This window comes from Ranitomeya imitator, chromosome 1, assembly GCF_032444005.1.
Source record: "Ranitomeya imitator isolate aRanImi1 chromosome 1, aRanImi1.pri, whole genome shotgun sequence".
In the NCBI taxonomy this organism is placed as follows: Eukaryota; Metazoa; Chordata; class Amphibia; order Anura; family Dendrobatidae; genus Ranitomeya; species Ranitomeya imitator.
This window is the reverse complement of record NC_091282.1, coordinates 735,962,535-735,986,392: the sequence shown is the minus strand read 5'-3', so window position 1 is coordinate 735,986,392 and position 23,858 is coordinate 735,962,535. Positions and strand designations below refer to the sequence as shown.

General features: G+C 42.2%; 1 protein-coding gene across 1 annotated transcript in view; it reads right to left on the bottom strand.

The window, feature by feature from the left end:
* Positions 1-4,488: 4,488 nt before the first annotated feature.
* Positions 4,489-23,858, bottom strand: part of SLC38A6 (solute carrier family 38 member 6) — a 68,259-nt gene continuing 48,889 nt past the window's right edge. The window contains exons 9-16 of the mRNA XM_069733671.1: positions 18,097-18,162; positions 14,630-14,680; positions 12,585-12,664; positions 10,719-10,819; positions 9,770-9,894; positions 9,530-9,674; positions 8,619-8,713; positions 4,489-8,134 (exon numbers count right to left, since the gene is read on the bottom strand). Coding sequence (XP_069589772.1) covers positions 8,051-8,134; positions 8,619-8,713; positions 9,530-9,674; positions 9,770-9,894; positions 10,719-10,819; positions 12,585-12,664; positions 14,630-14,680; positions 18,097-18,162 — 747 coding nt within the window. The 3' untranslated portion in view covers positions 4,489-8,050. The remainder of the gene's footprint in view (positions 8,135-8,618; positions 8,714-9,529; positions 9,675-9,769; positions 9,895-10,718; positions 10,820-12,584; positions 12,665-14,629; positions 14,681-18,096; positions 18,163-23,858) is intronic.

Genomic DNA, 23,858 nt, shown 5'->3' with positions numbered 1-23,858 from the left:
TGGCAGCCTGATAAATCCCCAGCCAACAGGAAGCCCTCCCCCCTGGCAGTATATATTAGCTCACACATACACATAAGACAGGTCATGTGACTGACACCTGCCGTATTTCCTATATGGTACATTTGTTGCTCTTGTAGTTTGTCTGCTTATTAAAGGGAACCTGTCACCCCGTTTTTTCAAATTGAGATATAAATACTGTTAAATAGGGCCTGCGCTGTGCGTTACTATAGTGTATGTAGTGTACCCTGATTCCCCACCTACGCTGCGCAATACATTACCAAAGTCGCCGTTTTCGCCTGTCAATCAGGCTGGTCAGGTCGGGTGGGCGTGTTCACAGCGCTGTTTCTTCCTCAGCTTTACGTTGGTGGCGTAGTGGTGTCCGCACGTTGAGGTGACTAATCCACTGTGGGCACGTGAACAAGGAGCGCGCGATCTGCGCTATCACCCCCTGTCATCGGTGGGGGCGGCCTTCTTCCTGGGGCCGCGCGTGCGCAGATGTAGTGCTCTGCTGCACGGGGCTTCAGGAAAATGGCCGCGGGATGCCGCACGTGCGCACAAGAGATCGCGGCGGCCATTTTCCCAAAGCCGAGTTTGCATCTCGCACTACATCTGCGCACGCGCGGCCCCAGGAAGATGGCCGCCCCCACCGATGACAGGGGGTGATAGCGCAGATCGCGCGCTCCTTGTTCACGTGCCCACAGTGGATTAGTCACCTCAACATGCGGACACCACTACGCCACCAACGTAAAGCTGAGGAAGAAACAGCGCTGTGAACACGCCCACCCGACCTGACCAGCCTGATTGACAGGCGAAAACGGCGACTTTGGTAATGTATTGCGCAGCGTAGGTGGGGAATCAGGGTACACTACATACACTATAGTAACGCACAGCGCAGGCCCTATTTAACAGTATTTATATCTCAATCTGAAAAAACGGGGTGACAGGTTCCCTTTAATCAGATTTTTTATTTTTGAAGGATAATACCAGACTTGTGTGTGTTTTAGGTCGGGATTCACGTGTCAAGCTGTGTGTTGAGTTTTGAGCGGCGACTTTTGTGTTTCGACTTTTCTGTGGCGAGGTTGGTGTGTGGCGCATTTTGTGTGTGTGTTCATATACCCGTGTGTGGTGAGTATCCCATGTCGAGGCCCCACCTTAGCAACTGTACGGTATATACTCTTCGGCGCCATAGCTCTCTTTAAGTCCCCTTTATTCACATCTGGCAGCTGTCAATTTGCCTCCAACACTTTTCCTTTCACTTTTTCCCCATTACGTAGATAGGGGCAAAATTGTTTGGTGAATTGGAAAGCGCGGGGTTAAAATTTCGCCTCACAACATAGCCTATGACGCTCTCGGGGTCCAGACTGTGGAAAATTTTGTGGCTGTAGCTGCGACGGTGCAGATGCCAATCCCGGACATACACACATACATACACACATACATACACGCACGCACTAACGCGCACACACACACACACTCACTCAGCTTTATATATTAGATTTGTTTGACTATTGGATTTATCACATAGGACCCGAAGTTTGTCTACAGCTTACCACTTTCCTGCTTCTCCTTTAGTTTTTCCTTAGTGAGGGCGCTAGTGTTTTTTCGTATTAAAATGTTGTATGTACCTCAAAATTGTATTCATGAAACAATTAGCTTTCAATGAAAAAAAACCAAAAAAAAAACCCAAGCCCTAAACACATCTTGATCGACAAAACTCAAAACATAATGGGTCTCAGAAAACTGCTACTGAAGCCAATATTTTTCTTCACCATTTCTATAAAACAAATAAAAAAACCTGCAGATTTAATATCGCCGTAATCAATGACCGGCAAAATCAGGTCACTTATCATAAAATGACCGCTGTAAAAGCAAAAAACCTAAGAGACATTTCCGGGGTTTCTTCACCATTTCATCCCACTTGGAATATTTTTTTTCTTCCTGTTTTTCTTTCAGTAGATCATGTAGTAAAACTACAAGTCGTTCCATAAAAACAAACAAACAAAACCTTCATATGGTTACGTGGACAGAAAAAGTTTTGCCCCTCAAAAGAAACACCATATGTCAGGGGACATAGAGCTCACTGAGAATCTGACTCCAGAGCTTATTTGAAATAAAAGGGGAATTACCAGGTAGACATGTAATGACTGACAGTCTACTCTCACATCTGCAGGTTACGCAGTGCTCCAGCTTCCATCTCACAGGCAGCCGATGCTGCGATAAGACAGCAGTGCTGTGAGCTGCAGCTGCTAACGTGTTTGTAATGAGAGAAAGTTCAGCTCTACTGCTACATTTTATTACATATCACACTGATCATGCTTCATTTTCATGTAAAATAAGCTCCGGCAGCAGATTCCTAGCAAGATCCATGTCCAGCCCATAGATCTTAACAGCTCTTTTACAGTACAAACCAAAAGTTTGGACACACCTCATTTAAAGATTTTTCTGAATTTTCATGGCTATGAAAATTGTACATTCACACTGAAGGCATCAAAACTATGAATTAACACATGTGGAATTATATACTTAACAAAAAAGTGTGAAACAACTGAAATTATGTCTTATATTCTAGGTTCTTCAAAGTAGCCACATTTTGCTTTGATGACTGCTTTGCACACTCTTGGCATTCTCTTGATGAGTTTCAAGAGGTAGTCACCGGGAATGGTCTTCCAACAATCTTGAAGAAGTTCCCAGAGATGCTTAGCACTTGTTGGCCCTTTTGCCTTCACTCTGCGGTCCAGCTCACGCCAAACTATCTCTATTGGGTTCAGGTCTGGTGACTGTGGAGGCCAGGTCATCTGGCGTAGCACCCCATCACTTTCCTTCTTGGTCAAATAGCCCTTACACAGCCTCGAGGTGTGTTTGGGGTCATTGTCCTGATGAAAAATAAAATGATGGTCCAACTGAACCCAAACCGGATGGAATAGCATGCCGCTGCAAGATGCTGTGGTAGCCATGCTGGTTCAGTATGCCTTCAATTTTGAATAAATCCCCAACAGTGTCACCAGCAAAGCACCCCCATACCATCACACCTCCTCCTCCATGCTTCACGGTGGGAACAAAAAAGTGTGAGACAACTGAAATTATGTTTTAAGTATATAATTCCACGTGTTAATTCATAGTTATGATGCCTCCAGTGTGAATGTACAATTTTCATAGTCATGAAAATACAGAAAAATCTTTAACTGAGGTGTGTCCAAACTTTTGGTCTGTACTGTACATAAGAAAAAAACGTAGATTTCACTAGAATAAGATGTCAAGATCTCATTTTATTTATATGACCTGTATTCCCACTGACCGATTCCCTTTAAAGGGAACCTGTCACCCACAAAATCGAAGATGAGCTAAGCCCACCAGCATCAGGGGCTTATCTACAGCATTCTGGAATGCTGTAGATAAGCCCCTGATGTATTCTGAAAGATGAGAAAAAGAGGTTAGATTATACTCACCTGGGTGGGCAGTCCGATCCGATGGGCGTTGCGGTCCGGTGCCTCCCATCTTCATAGGATGACGTCCTCTTCTTGTCTTCACGCTGCGGCTTCGGCTTTGTCTGCTCTGTTGAGGACAAAGCAAAGTACTGCAGTGCGCAGGTGCCGGGCCACTGACTTTTCTCGGCGCCTGCACACTGCAGTACTTTGCTCTGCCCTCAACAGGGCAGACAAAGTACACCTGTGCCGGAGCCGTAGTGTGAATACAAGAAGAGGACGTCATCGTAAAAAGATGGGAGGCCCTGGACCGCGACGCCCATCAGACCGGACCGCAGTGGGACCGCCCCTGGGTGAGTATAATCTAACCTCTTTTTCTCATCTTTCAGGATACATCAGGGGCTTACCTACAGTATTCCAGAATGCTGTAGATAAGCCCCTGATGCTGGTAGGCTTAGCTCATCTTCGATTTTGGGGGTGACAGATTCCCTTTCAAGGGCGTTGTACCACGTTTTAAAGGAGATCTAGATTTTCAAGTAACTATTAAGCGTAAGCTATACTTGTTTCCTGAATTTACCAGTTTTCCCATCTTCAGGTTCTAATTTTAATTTGCAATTAACGCTTAGCTAGTGGGAACGGACCAGCTGCTATAATGTCTCCTGCTCTACGAACACACAAAACGGGAATCATGCTCTTCATTCCTTTGCTAGTATACAGACAAAATCAGCAGAGACATAAATAATAATAGAGAGGATAATCTACAACATTACGGAGTTGTGTGGCTGTGAATCTAGCTCTCAGATAAGCTGGTCAGAATCTGCACGATCACTCTGCTTCTCTCCACCTTGCATAGACTTTATTATTCTGTGTGGACCTGCCAGCTCAGAACCAGGGGGTCTGAGTTTTAAAGTCGAGATAGAATACCTACAAAACTTTCCCTCTGGTTTCGGGGATACGTGTGCAATGCAAAAAACCAAACAAACTAAAAAAGGAACAAATGTAAGAAAACCAGTGACTTTTTGCATAAAATATTTATAAATGAATAAATCTAAAAGACACAATGATCTCTAAATTGGAAGGTTTTTTATTTATAGAGTTTACAAAAAGATAAAACAATTGGCACAAATATAACAATCTTAGCAGCAATTATCAAAGTTTTTGGTTGGAGATGAAATAAGTCTTTATGAGTGGAAATTAACAATATTCCATACATATGTAAGGCAACTGCGTCCATTGGCGGTTCTGAACATAATGAGGTATGGTTAGGGCCCTATAGACTTCAATGGTGCCCAGCTATGGTTCTGTACAGATCTGTAATACACCAACATACACAAGGCCTTATACATTCTGTATGCTTTTTCTTATGTACGGTATATATAAAACATATTACTTAATATCCATAAACATCTAGATCCCATTTTGGCAAGTTACTTGGACAGCGAAAAAAAATCTATTACAGCTCTTTCCTTATCCTGAAATTGAGGAATAAACCTCTTGTCTTTTTGAATTGGTGATTCAAAATAGGACAACTGTGTCCTCGTCTTTACCACACAGCTAAAAACCTATACCAAACAGATCTAGTTCCAGCTTAAAAATAAAATAAATGAATGTAAAACAAACACATCCAATATGACACATTATCACTGTTTCAGTACACAATTGCATTTAAAGGTTCCCTTTAAGACCACTAACGGGCAGATATGGGGTTAATGTTAGTGCCCTGCTGCCGGGAGGAAATTAACTGCTCGTGGCGGCGTTTGGGTTTTGGTCATGAAGGTGGAGCTGGCGTGGGTTCAGTCACCACCCCCATCATTAGGGCCGGCTGTCACTCGCTGCTGAGACGGCCTACAGATTTCATCTCCTGGAGGTAGGCAGCCGGCAGAGACGTCTGGTCACAGCTTTCTCAGAGGACACAGGAGTGCTCGGCCAAACGAGCGCTCCTGTGTATGAACGAGTCGTCCCAACCATCGTTCATCTGACAGCCATCTTTAGTGATAGACACGTTAGCAAGCCATCCAAGTTAATTAGAGTACTATATAGTAATCTCAATACTTGCCACTCCCTTTTGATACCATTAAAACTATAATGGGAATTCTTATTTTGGGGGACTACTCTCTTTTCGACAGCGATTGGTCAGATGATTAAGGCTAGCCGTACACAAGATATTTGCCAGCACAAGAGGCATCTTATCCTCCCCTTCTGCCAAATGTGCAGTGATTCAGCAGCAGAGGTAGAATCTGATGTCAGAAAACCTTGGCAGCAGTTTCTCTCCGCCGAACAAAGGATCAGGCATGTAGAAATCCGTGTTTTCACTCGGAATGCTCCCATACACATCTATCTGTAGGATCTGCTGGTCTTAGAGTTATATGAATATATATATATATTTTTTTTTTAATTCCCTTTATTTAGTGTTAATTCCCTTTTTTGACACTTCATAAACAGGCAGGGACCATAAACCTCCTCTCCCAGAATAAGGACAAGCAAAGAAGTGATTAGAACCTTTTTCTCAAAGACAAATGTGAAAGCTAAACTAAGGTCATAAACTGTTTGTTAATGGTGCAGCCGGATCTGCAAAACAAAACCAACCGAGTATTTGCAATTAGGCTTAAAACGAAGATTACAAGATCAGCTGAGTGTTCAGAAGTAGAGTTACCCAACGGTAAGATCTCAGCTGTCCGTACTAAGTGCCAGAAGCCCGACGACATAGTTGGGAGGCAGATCCACCTATGTAAGGGAAATAAGGCAAATACACGAGTATATACTGCGACAGGTTACAGTAAAGCTGGAGGAATAGCGCTCACCTCTAATTAGTCTGCAGCAAGGAGCTGTAGATCAGCCATGTGCACAAAGCCAGAAACCACCCTCCATACTTCCATACTTATTTAAAGTAAAGCAAAGTAACTGCACTTTATGAAACTTTTGACATATTATGAGTGGGGGATCCAGGTGCTGGTATTGCCAACTGATTGCTAAAGCGAAGGGGTAGAAGCAATAAGCTGCTCTCTTCCGAGACTAAAAATTGGGTCACAAGCTCCATCATCAGTCTCCAAGGTGGACAGCACCTAGCTGAGCACTTCTACCCTTTTATTTCAGGAGATCGGTGAGGGTCTCAGCACCAAGAACACCACAGATCAAAGCTTCAGAGATGTTAAAATTTTTATTAAAAAAAGTGCAAACGTGCACAATGTCAAGACATTTTGCCATGGACGAAGAACTGAATAAAAAAATGGCAATTTATTTCCAATGTGTTGTAAAAGGTTACGGCACAAGGAAATGTATTTGCGGTCAGGAAATCAGCCGAAATTCACTTTAGCCATAGATCGAGAAAAAAAAAAAAGTTTACTTATTGAACTAAATTAAGTAAAGAAAAAGTATCTGCAGAGTTATTTCTATTCAATGTATGCCTGCTATTAATATTTACCGGCACCATCAAAAATATGGATAGTTTTCCCAATATATTTGAGGAGTCTATGGAGCGGTTTTCTAACAGAGGAAAGAACTTGATAAAATCTCGCCTGCCTACTAGGGTGAAAGAGACCGATTGATCCATCCATTTATACCTACTATTACAGATGGTATTGGCAGATGAATGTTAATTAGGGGAACAATGCTTAACAATCAGACTCACAGAACTTGTTCCCTACCCCCCAGTATATTCGGAAATTTTTTCAATGACTATAATAAAAAGCAACTGTAGTGACCATCTTTCTGGAAATGCCAACATCAATGTGTATCTGTAGTCAGATGACTACTATGATAGTTTATTTCTTAGAAATATGGTAAAACCCAGTCAATATTCTAAGTTAATCCCTATTGATAGGTCAGGGCACAACTTGCTGATCGTTGGGACCCCCAGTGATTGCAAGAACGGGTCTCTGTGAAGCCTGGTCTGAATGGAACAGAGATGGAGCATGCGCACCTCCGCCCCATTCATTTTCTTTGGGCTTGCCGGAGATATCGGAGGACAGAGATGTGGGCTCGCTGGGTGTCACAGTGATCAGTAAGTCATCCCCTTTTCTACTGATAGGATAGCGTGTAAAAAAAATTGTCAAAATCCCTTTTATCAGAGGGGGGCATTCTCTACCCTCCCATCCTTTATAACAAATTTGTAAACATATAACAGACATTAAAAAAAAGTACTGATGAAACTACGTTCAAAAACAAAGAAAACAAGAAAAAAAAAAGAAGGAAGTGGAGACTCTTCCTTATTAGAACATGAATACTCTGGTTTGTAACCTGCAGCTATTATGACACTACAACTCCCAGCAAATAAAATGGCATTTTTGGGGCTGCACAGTCACAGCATCTGGAAAGTCATGGCTTTAAAAACATCTTAGTTTTGCATAATGGAGCCAGTCCTCAGTTTCCTTGGGATGACCTGGAGCTTTGGTCATGTAACATTATACCATTACTAACCCCCCCACCTTCCCTTTAACGAACAGAATAATAACCGCTCCCCCATATTTTAGGCAATGACAAGTTTACTTTCCCAGAAGACCTGTCGGGTGGATGAGTCTCCTGCTTTCAACATAAACTGTTTCTCAACCACTTTCCCCCTGAAACTGGATATCCTTTGGCTGTAAATCGTTGCACATTCTGTTCAGATGTTAACGTCCGCTGCGATTCTCTCATTCATTGTAAGCCCAGTTCATGGTAATTAGCGTTAAACTGCAGGCACCAATACATATACCAAGAACGACCAACCCACAGGCCTGGGAACACAAAGGAAAACAAACACAAATTAGTACTTGTGGAAGGAATCAATTTTCACTGTGTGAGAACAGCCTTCAGTTCAGATCATGTCCCCATTGTTGGTTTGGGAAAACAGGTTGACGACATAAAGCGAGTTCACGCGGACTGCTGGAAAACAAAACGGTGTTCAGACTTTTTCACAACAGTACGTGTCCACCATGATGGGCACTTCCGTAGGGAAGAAAAAAAAGTTCAATTTAGGCTAAAGGCGTCTTAGCTGGGCTAAGAAATCTAAGAAATACTTTGCATTTCTACGGAGGCTGATAAAGGGGTCGGTTTTACCAACAAAACAAGGAAAATTAGAGAGAAGAAGCATTAGTGGGCACGGTTCTCACCGAGCTGGGGAGGACGTTACATAAGCATGCAGCGGGTTATATGCCCACAAGTTACAGCAATTCGATACAGCGGTTTATACAGAATACAGGAAAAAAAAATTCCACATACCCCAAACTTCTGGCGGGATAGGAAGTCCTCAAAACTAAGCTTCAAGTAAAAGATTCCAGGGAAGACAAAGAGCAGACACGTAGAAGTGGTGGATCCTAAACAGGCGAGGAAAAGACGCTCAAAAAATCTGCTTTATCCACGATTAAATAGACTCATAATCTGTGTATTGCCTAAACCAGAAAGCATTTTTTTTTTTTAATCAAAAGGGAAAAATGCTCTGTTTAAAGTGGACATGTAAGCCCAATGGTTTACACTGGTTAAACCTCATTCACATTTTTTTTTTTGCGTATGAGAAAACATGGACCGTTTTTTCCCCATCAGTGTGCTGGATCCAATTATAATGTTTCCTGTATACAAAAAAAAAATAAAAAATCAAGTTTTTTCTACTTGTTAGACTGTTAAAAAAAAAAAAAAAGAGGAAGACCGTAATCGGATGACACATGGATGGCGTCCAAGTGCAGCATGTTCGTTTAACAGTAGGCCATAAAAAAATAAAAAAATAATAAAAAATAAATAAAAAAAAATAGATGGGAGAGATTAATTCACAAAAATGGACTTCTCTTTCTGATAAGCTATGAAAAATGGTTAGAACACGTACAGCAAAAATGGACGCCTGAATGAGGTCTATTGCTTATTGGGGTGTTACTACTTGGTTCCTTTTGAGAGCTATGCATTGTAGTATATATCCTTTGATATCTATGGAACTAATGCTAGAGACTGTCAATCTTCGATGAGCGGGGGCGCCATTGTTGTCACTTTAGTCATACAGAAGAACGGTACAATGCAGAGTTCTAAGAAGATGCTCAGAATTGCTATGTAAGGAGGATTCCAAGTATTTACTAGGACAGGAGGGATGGCTGGGCCGCAAATAGAGAAAAGAGGGAGATAACAGACATCCAAGCCCAACTTACCGACCACACCAAATACATTCCTTATGTCTGGAACAAAGATGGCGAGAAGTACAATAACTATATTCAGGGCCAGGGTCACTACTATGTGACGGAGGTAGGAAAATTGTTGGTTGGAGAAGAACATCATCATTAAAGCCTTTCTTGCCTATAAAAAAAGAAAAACTAAATAAATGTAATTTAAAAATTTACATTTCTACAAAGATTTCCAATATAAAACAATCTATATAATTTGCTACTTACAGGAAAATGAATAAGTGGCACAGTCAGGAGAACGGCCAGAAGAATGACGAATCGGACGGTTATAATCAGAACGTCTCGAGGCAGAAATCTGCTGTAACCTTGTAGCAGCTCAGACTCTACATTGTCTGCAATGGCGACACAAAATACACAATGGAGCAGTATTAGCACCAACATACAACTATTTCAGTAGACAATCCGACACTACCCAAGATTGGTTGTATTCAGTTCCAATCAATGCTATATAGACCAATGAATAGGAGCCGAGCTGCAGTACCCAGGAGCGGCCACTACCTGGTGTATGGAGCTCAGTACAGTGTTTACAGAGCTGATGACAGCTGGTCGGTAGGGTTATTAGGTATCAGAATCCCACTGATCGGATATTGATGAGTTATATTTGGGATAGGTCATCAATATCATTGTAGTGGGAAAAGCTCTTTAAATGAATGGTTCGTTGCCTGTCTTCCCTTTCCAACTACACAACTCACTTCCACATTCGATGCTGCCATACTTAGTCAAGGGCCTGGCAGACCATGATGGTGTCATGGTGTGTCTCTTTCGGGATATGCCTGCTGCTATGGAATAGGTGTTCTCAGCTGGCTCCTTCTGGAGTCGTTAGGATCTGTTACAATACTATGGCTTCTGTTATGATGCAGATGTGAACAGACCCCAATGGTCGTCTCTGGGGAATGCTACAGTTAGGATAAAATCACCACTGCACATACAGTTTCATTTTCTGGCTGGGATCACACGGCGACTTTGATGGTGGCCAAAGATGACACTTTGCTGCCACCACACCCACCAATGTAGGTAAAAGTAGTTCAGTTCCAACCAAGTGCCGTGAATATTCTCTGGCTTTTCTAGAATTCGAGATGAACTTCATCACTGAACGCAGGTGACAAACTTTAATATACAGAAAAAAAAGTTCACACGGTAGAGTCAGAGAACGTACCGTAAAAAGTAAGGTAACCAAACAATGCCGAAATAAAATAGATGAGGAAGCTTAGGGATATTCCGAGGTTGGCCACATTCTGCATCCGGCTCTTGGACGGACTGAAAAAAAAGAAGGGACAAAATATTATTTGAAATGATCACCAGTAGGTTTCCAATAAGAGGATATTAGCACAATTCATTACAGAGTTGATCAGGTTGAGAAATGAGACACAGCCCATGGGGCATGCTGATTAGTTGGCCAAATCTGGCAACAGGGCCGGCTCCAGGTTTTTGAGGGCCCCGGGCGAAAGAGTATCAGTGGGCCCCCCCCCTTTAACACATACCACGATTCATGATCGCATATAAACACAGCCATGTAATATATAACACAGCCCACGTAGTATATAGCATAGCCACGTAGCATATAACAGCCCACATAGCATATAACAGCCACGTATATATATAGCACAGCCCATATAGTATATAACATGGCCCACGTAGTTTATAGAACAGCCATCTAGTATATAGCACAGCCCACGTAGCATATAACAGCCCACGTAGTATATAGAACAGCCATGTAGTATATAGAGACACTTGCCCCATATAGTGCTGCACAAACCTTATTGCCCCATAAGATGCTCCATACAGACACTTGCCCCACATAGTGCTGCACAAGCGTTATGGGCCCATACAGTCACTTGCCCCATATAGTGCTGCACAAACGTTATGGCCCCATAGATGCTCCATACAGACACTTGCCCCATATAGTGCTGCACAAACGTTATGGCCCCATACAGTCACTTGCCCCATATAGTGCTGCACAAACGTTATGGCCCCATAGATGCTCCATACAGACACTTGCCCCATTTGCTGTTGCTGCGATAAAAACAAACAAAAAAAATCACATACTCACCTCTCCGTCGCTCAGGCCCCCGGCACTTTCAATATTCACCTGCTCCTCGTTCCAGCCGCCGCTCCATCTTCTTCAGCGTCTTCTGCACTGACGCTCAGGCAGAGGGCACGCACTAACCACGTCACCGCACCCTCTGACCTCAGCATCACTGCAGAGGACGTGGAAGATGGAGCGGCGGCTGGAACGAGGAGGTGAATATCGCGCAGCACTGCGCTCCCCTCCCTGTTATACTCACCTGCTCCTGGCACTGTGCAGTCCCTGCTTCCCGGCACCTTCTTCCTGTATTGAGCGGTCACCATTATCACTCATTACAGTTATGAATATGCGGCTCCACCCTTATGGGAGGTGGAGCCGCATATATTCATTACCGTAATGAGCGGTACCATGTGACCACTCAGTATAGGAAGAAGCTGGGGACCTGCAGGGACCGCGCAAGCCGCCAGGAGTAGGCGAGTATAATTAGACAGCCCCCGGCCGCTCCGCCTCCCCTGCCGAGTCAGCTTCGTGATGTGCCGCTAGCTGAGGGCCCCTGGGGGAGCGGTGGTCCTAGGCACTGGCAGCTGCCTGCCCTTAACGCCGACCTTGAATGGGCCCCCTGTCTCTCCAGGGCCCCAGCACTTGCCCGGGTATGCCGGGTGCTGACGCCGGCCCTGCCTGGCAATATGGAGTATGGGGACCTACTTACTCTTTCCCGACAGGCAATGTCAGGGGGAAAGAAGGATTTATCAGATGGAATTTAATAAGAAGATCCTTTTGTTTGGCGGGAAGATAAGATGATGTAAAAATAGGTAAATACAGAAAAAAGAAGTTGTAAAGCAAATTTTCTTAGCACACTTCATTCGGCCATTACAATCTTCTCCCAGAAGCATCACAAAACAAAAAGCATGAAAAGGTAAAGTACTGGAAAACTTCGGGACTTCTTGGAGTGATATCAATGTGTCTAATCTGGGGGTAGATCACAGACTTACTCACCTCCTAAGCTCGCAGTAAATGGGCAGAACGGACGTATGGCACAGAAATGAGAAAGCCATGGTAGGTAGTGCAAATGCGCTCTAAGATGAAAGACAAAAATAAAGTGTTTCCAACAAAAAGGAAAATAGTTTATACTACATGAAAGAAATAATACGATGAGATGGTGCACAGAGGAAAGGATAGTTTATTGAATGAATGAAGTCGCTTGGGTAGCAAAAAATTGGGGTCATTTTTAGTTAATATAATCTAGCCCAATGAGCCTCCTCCACATTGGATAGGAGGCCGCGTGGACTAAGACGAGTATTTCTACTGTCTGCCGTCATCATGATCAATCATTCAGTGGCTCTACCATCAACCTACTTCTATCTAATGTGTATAGATATCATGTTTGGGATGTATTTGAAGCAGAAGTTCCATACTAAGTTGTCTAATCTGCTGTGCTCATCCAGATTCATGAAATCTTTTCCTCAACGCTGGGCGTGTAATACCATATCCAACCCGTAAGAACAAACTGTAAGAGTATGTGCAAATGACATCTTGTTCATTCATTCTGCTCAGGACCCACCTGAAAAAGCCCCCAAAATTAAAGGGGTTGTCCACTACTCAGACAACTTTGTCCGAATTCCTATTCACCCCCTAGTAAAATAACACTAATGCTCCCCTCCGGTGCCAGCGTTCTTCTAGCGGTGTCAGCACTGGGTCTTTGGAGACTCGCATAACATTAGGTCATGCGATCCCTGCGCTGGATTCACTTTTCTCTTCTTTGAACAAATCGAGACATCCCGAGGAAGTGAGAGAGCAGTCACAGCACTCACTTCCTCCAGATCTCACTTACGTCCGAAAGCGGAAAAAGTGTAAAACCAGTGCTGATTGGTCGCAGGGATTGCGTGACATTATGTCATGTGAGCCCCGGAAGAGCCAGTGCTGACACCACTGGAACAGAGTCGGCACCGGTGGGGAGTATAAGTGTTGTTACTTTACTAGGGGGAAACATAGGGATTCAGAAGGGGTTTTCGGAGAAGTAGACAATCTCTTCAAAACATGCTCTGCAGTGTCAAAAATATTTGCTGGGCAGATATTCTGTCTTTTTAAGCTTCTTTTCACTGCGTCAGGTAAGTCGTGAACTGGCTAAAAGAAGTGACCAGTCCATTCTTCAGGCATGGGAAGCTGCTCAGTAGCTTATATGCACAATTGAAAAAAAAAAAAAAAAGTCGCCGCAAAGACAAAAAACGCTTCAGTAAAATCACTGCCACGGTTTCCATGAAGAGTCTTCCACTTCTAAACCTCAACAGCTACTCCAGCGGCACAGACATGAGGTCTGTTTAGCTAGTTGGTTACATCTGTTAGAACAATATATTTATGGCTTTATTGCAGAAAAATCAACAGCTAAATAAAATATGGTAAAATTCCTCACCTTTAACATTATAAAAAGGGAAAACGACACGTAAAATACCAATACGAAAGAAAAACAAACCATTTCACACTTGGCCTCTCTCGATGTGACACAATCTCGGCAGTTACCACGCACAGGTAGCCATATCCCAGATAATAACCAAGGACGGACACAACTTTTGTTGTGTCTGTAATCTAATACTGCTATAAAAGCCAATGGTTAAATCAAGCCTGACAAGAACACGCATCCTTGGATTAGGTTTCTAAATGTCCCCAACATTTTAGATCCCACCATCGGTCATCCCTGGTGTAACCCAACTCTCCCTTGGGGCCCATTATCCCCTTGAATGGTGCCAGCTTTTGAAGTTCAGAAGATCAGAGGGTCTCTGATCCTTGTGACTCCATATCAGTCCATCATTATTGTTATGCCAAGAGCCTCTTAAAATGATCTATGAGAGGGAAATACAGTGATTAAGTTTCTACATTCACCACGACTCCACATGAGTAAATTGGTGTTGTGCTGTAGGAACAAACCACTTTTTAGCTACGCGGCATCCTATTCTTATACATTATCAGATATTAATAACCATTTATCATGAAGAAAGAGAAATATCTAAACATACAATACTTATCTACGCTCACATAGAACTCACCTCTTTGGAAAACTCAAAAAGTTTTGGTTTACATTCAGAACTGTTTGAAATCTATATAAAAAAAAAAAAAAAGACAAAAAACATCACAGGTTGGTAAAGTAAGAATAATCATCCATAGACATGATCTGAATTGGCTCTCAATAGCATCTCTCCAAAATAAGAGGTGATTGGAGACTTCAGTAGTCAGTACGGTCACGGATCTGGGAATCCAGAGCGAGGAACAGAAGTGGGGACCAGTACAGAAAGGACATCAGTGCTGGGGACATTTGAGTTAATGAGCTGTAGTCTGAAACTCTGGAAAGGGTCAAGCATGGGGCAAGACATTTGACATTTTGTTGTTTTCTTTTCTCCTTGCTGGTCTCACTATATACATTTTTAACCTATTCACAGGATAGGTGACAAACATGATTGCTGGGGGGGTCTAACCGAAGGGACCTTTAAATCGGTCACTAAAACAAAGGTTCTAAAGTCATGCGTGTGAATTAGACGATGGTTCACATGCGTGACCACCAATCCATTGACTTCTACAGCACTGGTTGACATGGCCGAGCTGCGAGTCCCATAGAAAGGAATAGAGCAGTGGTCAAGTGTGAACTCCATCACTGGAGTTGTTGCGCTCTTAAATCTCTTAACATGATATCACCCATGTATCAGGAATTTAGGCAAGAACTGCTGGTAGACCATAGTTCTGTCCAGCTATAGATATCGATCATTGATCTCTTGTGCCATATTGACTCCAATCTGACTGTACAAGTTGGTATGAGAAGAAATAATTACCGTACATTTAAATAAATTCACCGTAGAGCCACTTTGCTTTATTTTTTTTTAAAGGGAATCTGTCTCCCCCTGGGATGTATATGACCTATTAATATGGGCATACAGGTAATAGAAATCTTACATTAGTCCTACCTATTGATGCTCATATTAAATGGTCTTGTTGTGGAGAAATGTTATATTCTCTCTTTAAGCTAATGATTTCTGTATTCAAAAGATCCCTGAATGCATGTATTTCTGAGAAATTGCAGATTCCGGGACCACAACTGACATGCATGGGAGGGAGGCTAAAATTACAATGAAGACTTAAGGCAGGGATTTCTTCCAGGCACCGCACGCCCCAGAGCCTGGAAGAAATCATTAACATAAAAGACAGAATATAACATTTCTCCACAACTAGACCGCAGCTTTGAGGCAGACAGGTAGGACTAGTTTAGCATTTCTACTACCTGTATGCCTATATTAATAGGTCATATACATCCCGAGGGGAGGGTGAGGGGGTGACAGCCTCCCTTTAAACTTACCCTGTGACTAATCTCCTAACATCTAGAATTCTAAAAATGTTTAGTTTATTTGGTTGTTTATTTCTGTATTAAAATTCATAGTATACTTCTTTTCAGTATGATCATGGTGACCTCCTGGGATTTATGTAGCTTTACCTTCTTTGAAGGGGTTCAACATTTCAGGTAACAGAATTTCCTGTATGATGAAATTGCATGGACTGTACAGCTTCTCACTAAATTATATCATCAAAAAGTTAATTTATTTCAGTTTCAATACAAAAACTAGAAAATAGAGTCATTACAAACAGAGTGATCTATTTCAAGTGTTTATTTCTGTTAATGTTGATGATTATGGCTTACAGCCAATGAAAACCCAAAAGTCATTATCTCAGTAAATTAGAATACTTTATAACACCATCTTGAAAATGATTTTACAGTCCAAAATGTTGGCCAGTAAATTCAGTATGTATGTATGTTCAGTAAATGCACTCATATTTGGTCGGGCTCCTTTTGCACACATTATTGCATCAATGCGGCGTGGCATGGAGGCGATCAGCCTGTGGCACTGCTGAGGTGTTATGGAAGCCCAGGTTGCTTTGATAGCAGCCTTCAGCTCATCTGCATTGTTTGGTCCGGTGTCTCATCTTCCTCTTGAAAGTACCCCATAGATTCTCTATGGGGTTAAGGTCAGGTGAATTTGCTGGCCAATCAAACGCAATGATAGTGTGGCTTTTAAACCAGGTATTGGTACTTTTGGCAATGTGGACAGGTGCCAAGTCTTGCTGGAGAATTAAATTTCCATTTCCAAAAATCTTGTCGGCAGAGGGAAGCAAAAAGTGCTCTAAAATTTCCTGGTAGACGGCTGTGCTGACTTTGGTCTTGATAAAACACGGTGGACCTACACCAGCAGATGACATGGCTCCCCAAACCATCACTGATTGTGGAAACTTCACACTAGACCTCAAGCATCTTGGATTGTGGCCTCTCCACTCTTCCTCCAGACTCTGGGCCCTTGATTTCCAAATAAAATGCAAAATTTACTTTAATCTGAAAACAACACCTTGGACCACTGAGTAACAGTCCAGTTCTTTTTCTCCTTGGCCCAGGTAAGACCTTCTGGCGTTGTCTATTGGTCATGAGTGGCTTGACACAAGGAATGGGACACTTGTAGCCCATGTCCTGGATACATCTGTGTGGGGTGGCTCTTGTAGCAATGACTTCAGCAGCAGTCCACTCCTTGTGAATCTTTCCTAAAAATTTTGAATGGCCTTTTCTTAACAATCCTGTCAAGGCTGCATTTATCCCGGTTGCTTGTGCTCCTTTTTCTGCTACACTTTTTCCTTCCACTCAACTTTCCATTAATATGCTTGGATACAGCACTCTGAACAGTCAGCTTCTTTAGCAATGACCTTTTGTGGCTTACCCTCCTTGTGGAGTGTGTCAATGACTGTCTTCTGGACATCTGTCAAGTCAGCAGTCTTCCCCATGATTGTGGAGCCTACTGAAAGACTAAGGGACCTTTTTAAACGCTTAGGAAGCCTTTGCAGGTGTTTTTTGTTAATTATTCTAATTTACTGAGATAAATACTTTTGGGTTTTGACTGGCTGTAAGCCATAATTATCAACATTAACATAAATAAACACTTGAAATAGATCACTCTGTTTGTAATGGCTCTATATATGAGACTCACTTTTTGTATTGAAGAACTGAAATAAATTCACTTTTTGATGATATTCTAATTTTGTGAGAAGCACTTGTATATATAATTCTGGGTGATGGCCGTTATAAGGATATTCTGTGTTGATACTGTATCTATACAAACGTCTGGCTACACTGCAATATCTGGAAGGTGGTGCCACTTTGCAGTGCTACCAAAAGCCATGAAGCCCACAAACCGGGGTCACTGACACTGTGAAGTCTGAGGGTACTAAGACAATAACACTATATTAGAATGGGGATTGTTTTTGGAGGGGTATGTCTCACATGTGGAATATTGGCCATAGATGAAGCCTTTGAACGACAGCTAGTCATTATTAAGGCCCCCCAAAAGCGAGTCAGCTGGCCACCCTTGGTACATACGGTGAAAGCAGGCAGCTAGCAGTTGAGTTGTCAATGTTTATTACAGATTGGATTACCCATGGTTCTGTCACTTTCATTTCTTAATCTACTGACCCAAAGGCAAATTCTTACCTCCGTATACAGTAAAGTGTGATTCTGAGGAAGAGGACAAGGAATGGACCATTTTTTAATCACTACCTGAAAAGCAAATGGATAAATATTAGGATGTGGGAACTGTGGTTAGGGTGAAAGAAAGCAACCTTATCCTTATGATCAATTTCTCAGCTCGTTAGTTCAGCTAAAGAGTCATAACCTGCGGCCAACTTCAGATGTAGAAGAGGAAATGTATGAGCAATTACTGTTTAATACAGGAGCAGAGATGTGCAGTGCTGATAGGAGCGGATTACACCTGCACAGTCATGCTGCTGCTATGGCGGCTTGGAAACTTTGCATTGTTATGTTGTAGAACTCACTAGATCACCTAGAAATGACTATGGTAATTGGAAAGATGCCAGATGAGCGTCTCCGAGCTTCTGTTCCCCGAAAAATGAGGACATACAGTCGTGTCCTTGGGGATGAACTGCTCAAGAATTTGCTAACTTTAAAGCCTTGTTTATTAATAAAAAGACAAAAAATGATCACTAGTATCATAGAATAAAAATCATTTACGTTTGGCATGTGCCCAAAAATACACAAAAAAATACCAGTACTATAGAACTGGCACAGATTATCAGTATGCTGATCATCCAATAGTACAGAAAATCTAAAAGAGCTGAATTACTGAACTTCATTTGATGGTGATAACTGAACCAAGATTATACGATCATATTAAAGATAAACTGCTTTTTGTTTACATACTAGTCTATTCCGAAATTCATGCTTTCTAACTTGCCACCGACTTAAAGAGTAGATGGCATCTCTGTTAGCATTCTGCCAGCACTATAGATGCTAGAACTGCATTTCCCTTCATTCTCAGCATTCATTGCACCTGCCAAGGTCTTGACTGCCCCAAAACTGAATCTCCTTTCTGCTCTCGTCTGTCAAACTGAAATGAGCAGAAAGATAAAGCCTCAACAACATATTCTGTAATCTGTCTCGGCATTTGTATTAGCGATCGATTGCACTAAATGTATGTAATGGATAGCAAGTTAGATTAAAGGGAGGCATCTAGAAAATACAATTTTGGAGTGATTCATTAATAACAAAAATTAAAAAAATGATTTATAGATTATCTTTTCTATCAAAACGTTGTAGTTGTCTGAAGTTGCAGGATTGTTTTAAAGGAGTTCTGGACTTTTTCCTATAAACATGATTATTCACATTATGTTCTAATTCTTTACGCAGCCATAAAGATAAAGGGGTTTCCCCATCTGAGAAAACGCTTTGGAAAAAAAAAGTCACTCGTGCAAAGGATGGAGGGAGAATATACTATTACATGGCAGCCATTAAAATGAATGGCTGTCCAACAGACGGAAGCCGCAACTCGGAGCAGACCTCCATTCTAACTCAGAGTGGGGGTCTCAAAACAGGGGACCCACTTCTCAGTAATCCTGAAGGAGGTTTGTCTTTATGAGAAAACCCTTTTAAAGGGAATCTGTCACCCCAAAAATGGCCTATAAACTAAGGCCACCGGCATCAGGGGCTTATCTACAGCATTCTGTAATGCATTCTGTAATGCTGCAGATAAGCCCCTGATGTATCCTGAAAGATTAAAAAAAAAAACAGGTTAGATTATACTCACCCAGAGGCAGTCCGGCACCTCCTATCTTCTTACGATGACGTCCTCTTCTTGTATTCATGCTGTGGCTCCGGCACAGGTGTACTTTGTCTGTCCTGTTGAGGGTAGAGCAAAGTACTGGAGTGCGCAGGAGCCGGGAAAGGTCAGAGAGGCCCAGCGCCTGCGCACTGCAGTACTTTGCTCTGCCCTCAACAGGGCAGAAACATACACCTGCGCCGGAGCCGCGGCAGGAAGAAAAGAAGAGGACGTCATCGTAAGAAGATGGGAGGCGACGGACCGCGACACCCATCGGACCGGACCCGGACCGCCCCTGGGTGAGTATAATCTAACGTCTTTTTCTCCTCTTTCAGGTTACATCGGGGGCTTATCTACAGCATTACAGAATGCTGTAACATAGTAACATAGTTAGTAAGGCCGAAAAAAGACATTTGTCCATCCAGTTCAGCCTATATTCCATCATAATAAATCCCCAGCTCTACGTCCTTCTACAGAACCTAATAATTGTATGATACAATATTGTTCTGCTCCAGGAAGACATCTGTAGATAAGCCCGATGCCGGTGGCCTTAGTTTATAGGCCATTTTTGGGGTGACAGATTCCCTTTAAATTACATAAATCGGTCTGACTGCAGAGAAAACCTATTATTGAGTTTAATAGGATTTTAATATGCACGGTGCACTCCAGAGCTCCTCCTAGAGGTGGCAAACAGCAACATTTTATAATGTAAAGAGGACATTTCAATGGATTTTTTCTTCTTATTTTCTTATTTAAAGAGGTTGTTCACTACTTTTACATTGATGACCTATCCTTAGGCACTCCCGCCGATCAGCTGTTATTGGTGTCGGTTGGAAGTACTCACTTGCGGAGCTAGTCCATCTTCTGGTAGTCGCCAACGCAGGGTACTATACATCCGCCTCCTATTCAAATCAATAGTGGGCCGATGTGCAGTACCCTGCGGCTGCCACCACAAGTAGACTGAGCAGCTTGGCAAGTGAGTACTTCTGGCTGGTTGCAGCTGCCGCTGATAACACCTGATCGGCGAGGGTTCCGGACCCGGCTGATCAGACTTTGATGACCTATCCCAACATCATCAATGTAAAAGTAGTGGACAACCTGTTTAAATATAATGCCTCCTACAATTGCTGAGTCTACACTTATTCTGGAACCGTTATCTTTTTTTCTCCTGTGCCCCTCTATTCCAGAGTTATGCCTCCAAGTAATAATGCAGCTAATTTTTATGTGAACCACCTGGACTTTTTTGTGGGCCTTTGCTTTTTTTTGCGCCTCTTTGATGCTGGCCAATCAAAACATGGCCACGCCCACACAGATGTTCTATGGTACACGCTAGTTAATTGTAAGGAAAGTTAACACCTTTTATTACCGGGAAACCACTTTGAAATGGAGAGGCATAGAAGAAAATAAAAACGGTTTTGGAATCAGTGGAGCAGCGGCAACTCAGGGTAGGGGCTCAGTTTAGATAAAAAAAAAAATTTAAAAAAAAATCCATGAAAGGTCCCTTTTAATTCTTCAGCTCTGTAATATGAAGCAGGGCATTAGAAGAAAAATGGTACTCCCTACCCTATAAAGAAACAATTACTATAAAAACTATTTAAACTGTGTATCTGAGCTATGGTGGACATTTTTGATATAACACACACTTTTTTTTTAGCAAGCTAACAGACATGTACAAATTTAAGGAGCCTTTTATAAAAGTGTAAAATTACACAAACCACAAAATACACAATTATTCAAATTTTAGGAATCAGACGGTCAAGAGTTAGAAGCCGAGTCCTCGCACCAGTGGCAGGAGAAACAGGCAAGATGAATGCTGCAACCATTATTACAAATCATGGTGGTCCAGCCTATTTCTCTGGGGTCATGGATATACCAGATTTTTGGCAAGTTCAATAATTTTCTTTTAGCAAACGACACAACAGTTTCCTGACTGGTTGCTTGGTGAATAGTGAAATTCTAAAAAAAATTGGCTCTTTTCATGTTCCCAGAGGTGTGGGCTGAACACCACAAATAAGACTTCATCCTGGCAATGATGACATGGTTCCTTCAAGGTCTCGAGAAATTTACGTCCACATTTACACTGTAAACAATTCTGTACGAGTGAAAACACTGGACCATTGCGTATACTTCTGCCTAATTATATTACAGAAGTAATAAACAAACCCTGGAGTAGGGAATAAAGGTCATTTTTTGTTGTTGTTTTAAACGTAAAAATCCTAAATTTTCAGTTTTTTTTTCATTTCTATTTGTATTGAGCTTTACTGCATATGATGATGCTGCAATTGTGCCTGGATTCACAATGCATGGACTTGCCCCCTAGTCTCCTGACCCCACCTGGACAGTCACATACCCTATATGCCAGGTTGTCAAGTTTGGGTCAGGAGACCCTCAACCGGTCCTTACTTGGGCTGTGAAGCAAGAATATATACAGGTGCTTCTCACAAAATTAGATCATCATCAAAAAGTTAATTTATTTCGGCTCTTCAATACAAAAAGTGAATCTCATATATTATATAGAGTCATTACAAACAGAATGATCTATTTCAAATGTTTATTTCTGTTAATGTTGATGATTATGGCTTACAGCCAATGAAAACCCAAAAGTCATTATCTCAGTAAATTAGAATAATTAAGAAAAAACACCTGCAAAGGCTTCCTATGTGTTTAAAAAGATCCTTTAGTCTGTTTCAGTAGTCTACACAATTATGGGGAAGACTGCTGACTTGACAGATGTCCAGAAGGCAGTCATTGACAAAAGAAGCTGACGGTGCACAAGCAAGAAGGTGCACAAGCTACCGGGATAACCGCAGCCTTGAAAAGATTGTTCAGAAAAGGCCATTCAAAAATTTGGGGAAGATTCACAAGGAGTGGACTGCTGCAGGAGTCATTGCTTCAAGAGCCACCACACACAGATGTATACAGGACATGGGCTACAAGTGTCGCATTCCTTGTGTCAAGCCACACATGACCAATAGACAACACCAGAAGCGTCTTACCTCGGCCAAGGAGAAGAAAAACTGGTCTGTTACTCAGTGGTCCAAGGTGTTTTCAGATGAAAGTAAATTTTGCATTTCATTTGGAAATCAAGGTCCCAGTGTCTGGAGGAAGAGTGGAGAGACATACAATCCAAGCTGCTTGAGGTCTAGTGTGAAGTTTCCACAATCAGTGATGGTTTGGGGAGCCATGCCATCTGCTGGTGTAGGTCCCCTGTGTTTTATCAAGACCAAAGTCAGCGCAGCAGTCTACCAGGAAATTTTAGAGCACGTCTTGCTTCCCTCTGCCAACAAGATTTTTGCAAATTTCATTCTCCAGCAGGACTTGGCACCTGTCCACACTGCCAAAAGTACCAATACTTGGTTTAAAAACAACCGTATCACTGTGCTTGATTGGCCAGCAAACTTGCCTGACCTTAGCCCCATAGAGAATATATGGGGTATTGACAAGAGGAAGATGAGAGACACCAGACCCAACAATGCAGTCGAGCTGAAGGCTGCTATCAAAGGAACCTGGGCTTCCATAACACCTCAGCAGTGCCACAGGCTAATCGCCTCCATGCCACACAGCATTGATGCAGTAATTAATGCAAAAGGAGCCCCAACCAAGTATTGAGTACATTTACTGAACATACATTTCAGTAGGACAACATTTCGGATTTTAAAACCATTTTTCAAGCTGGTGTTATAAAGTATTCTAATTTACTGAGATAATGACTTTTGGGTTTTCATTGGCTGTAAGCCATAATCATCAACATTAACAGAAATAAACACTTGAAATAGATCACTCTGTTTGTAATGGCTCTATATAATATAGGAGACTCAGTTTTTGTATTGAAGAACTGAAATAAATTAACTTTTTGATGATATTATAATTTTGTGAGACACTCTCCTCAAACTCTGCTTCGAGTGTCAGTTAGTGTGATCTGATTAGCTCGCATGACAAAAAAACTGAAGCACACTGTGGAGAAGGCAGAGAACTTAGTTTCTCCATCTTCTCCATTGTCTGAGTGAGCGAAAAATCGCACTGCACTCTGTCATCAGAGTGCAGTCCGATGTTTCACACGTACCCACAGACTTGTATGAGGGGGGGTTTGTCCGATTCAGAGATCCATTAACAGCATGCTGCACATTTTTTCCTGATACCG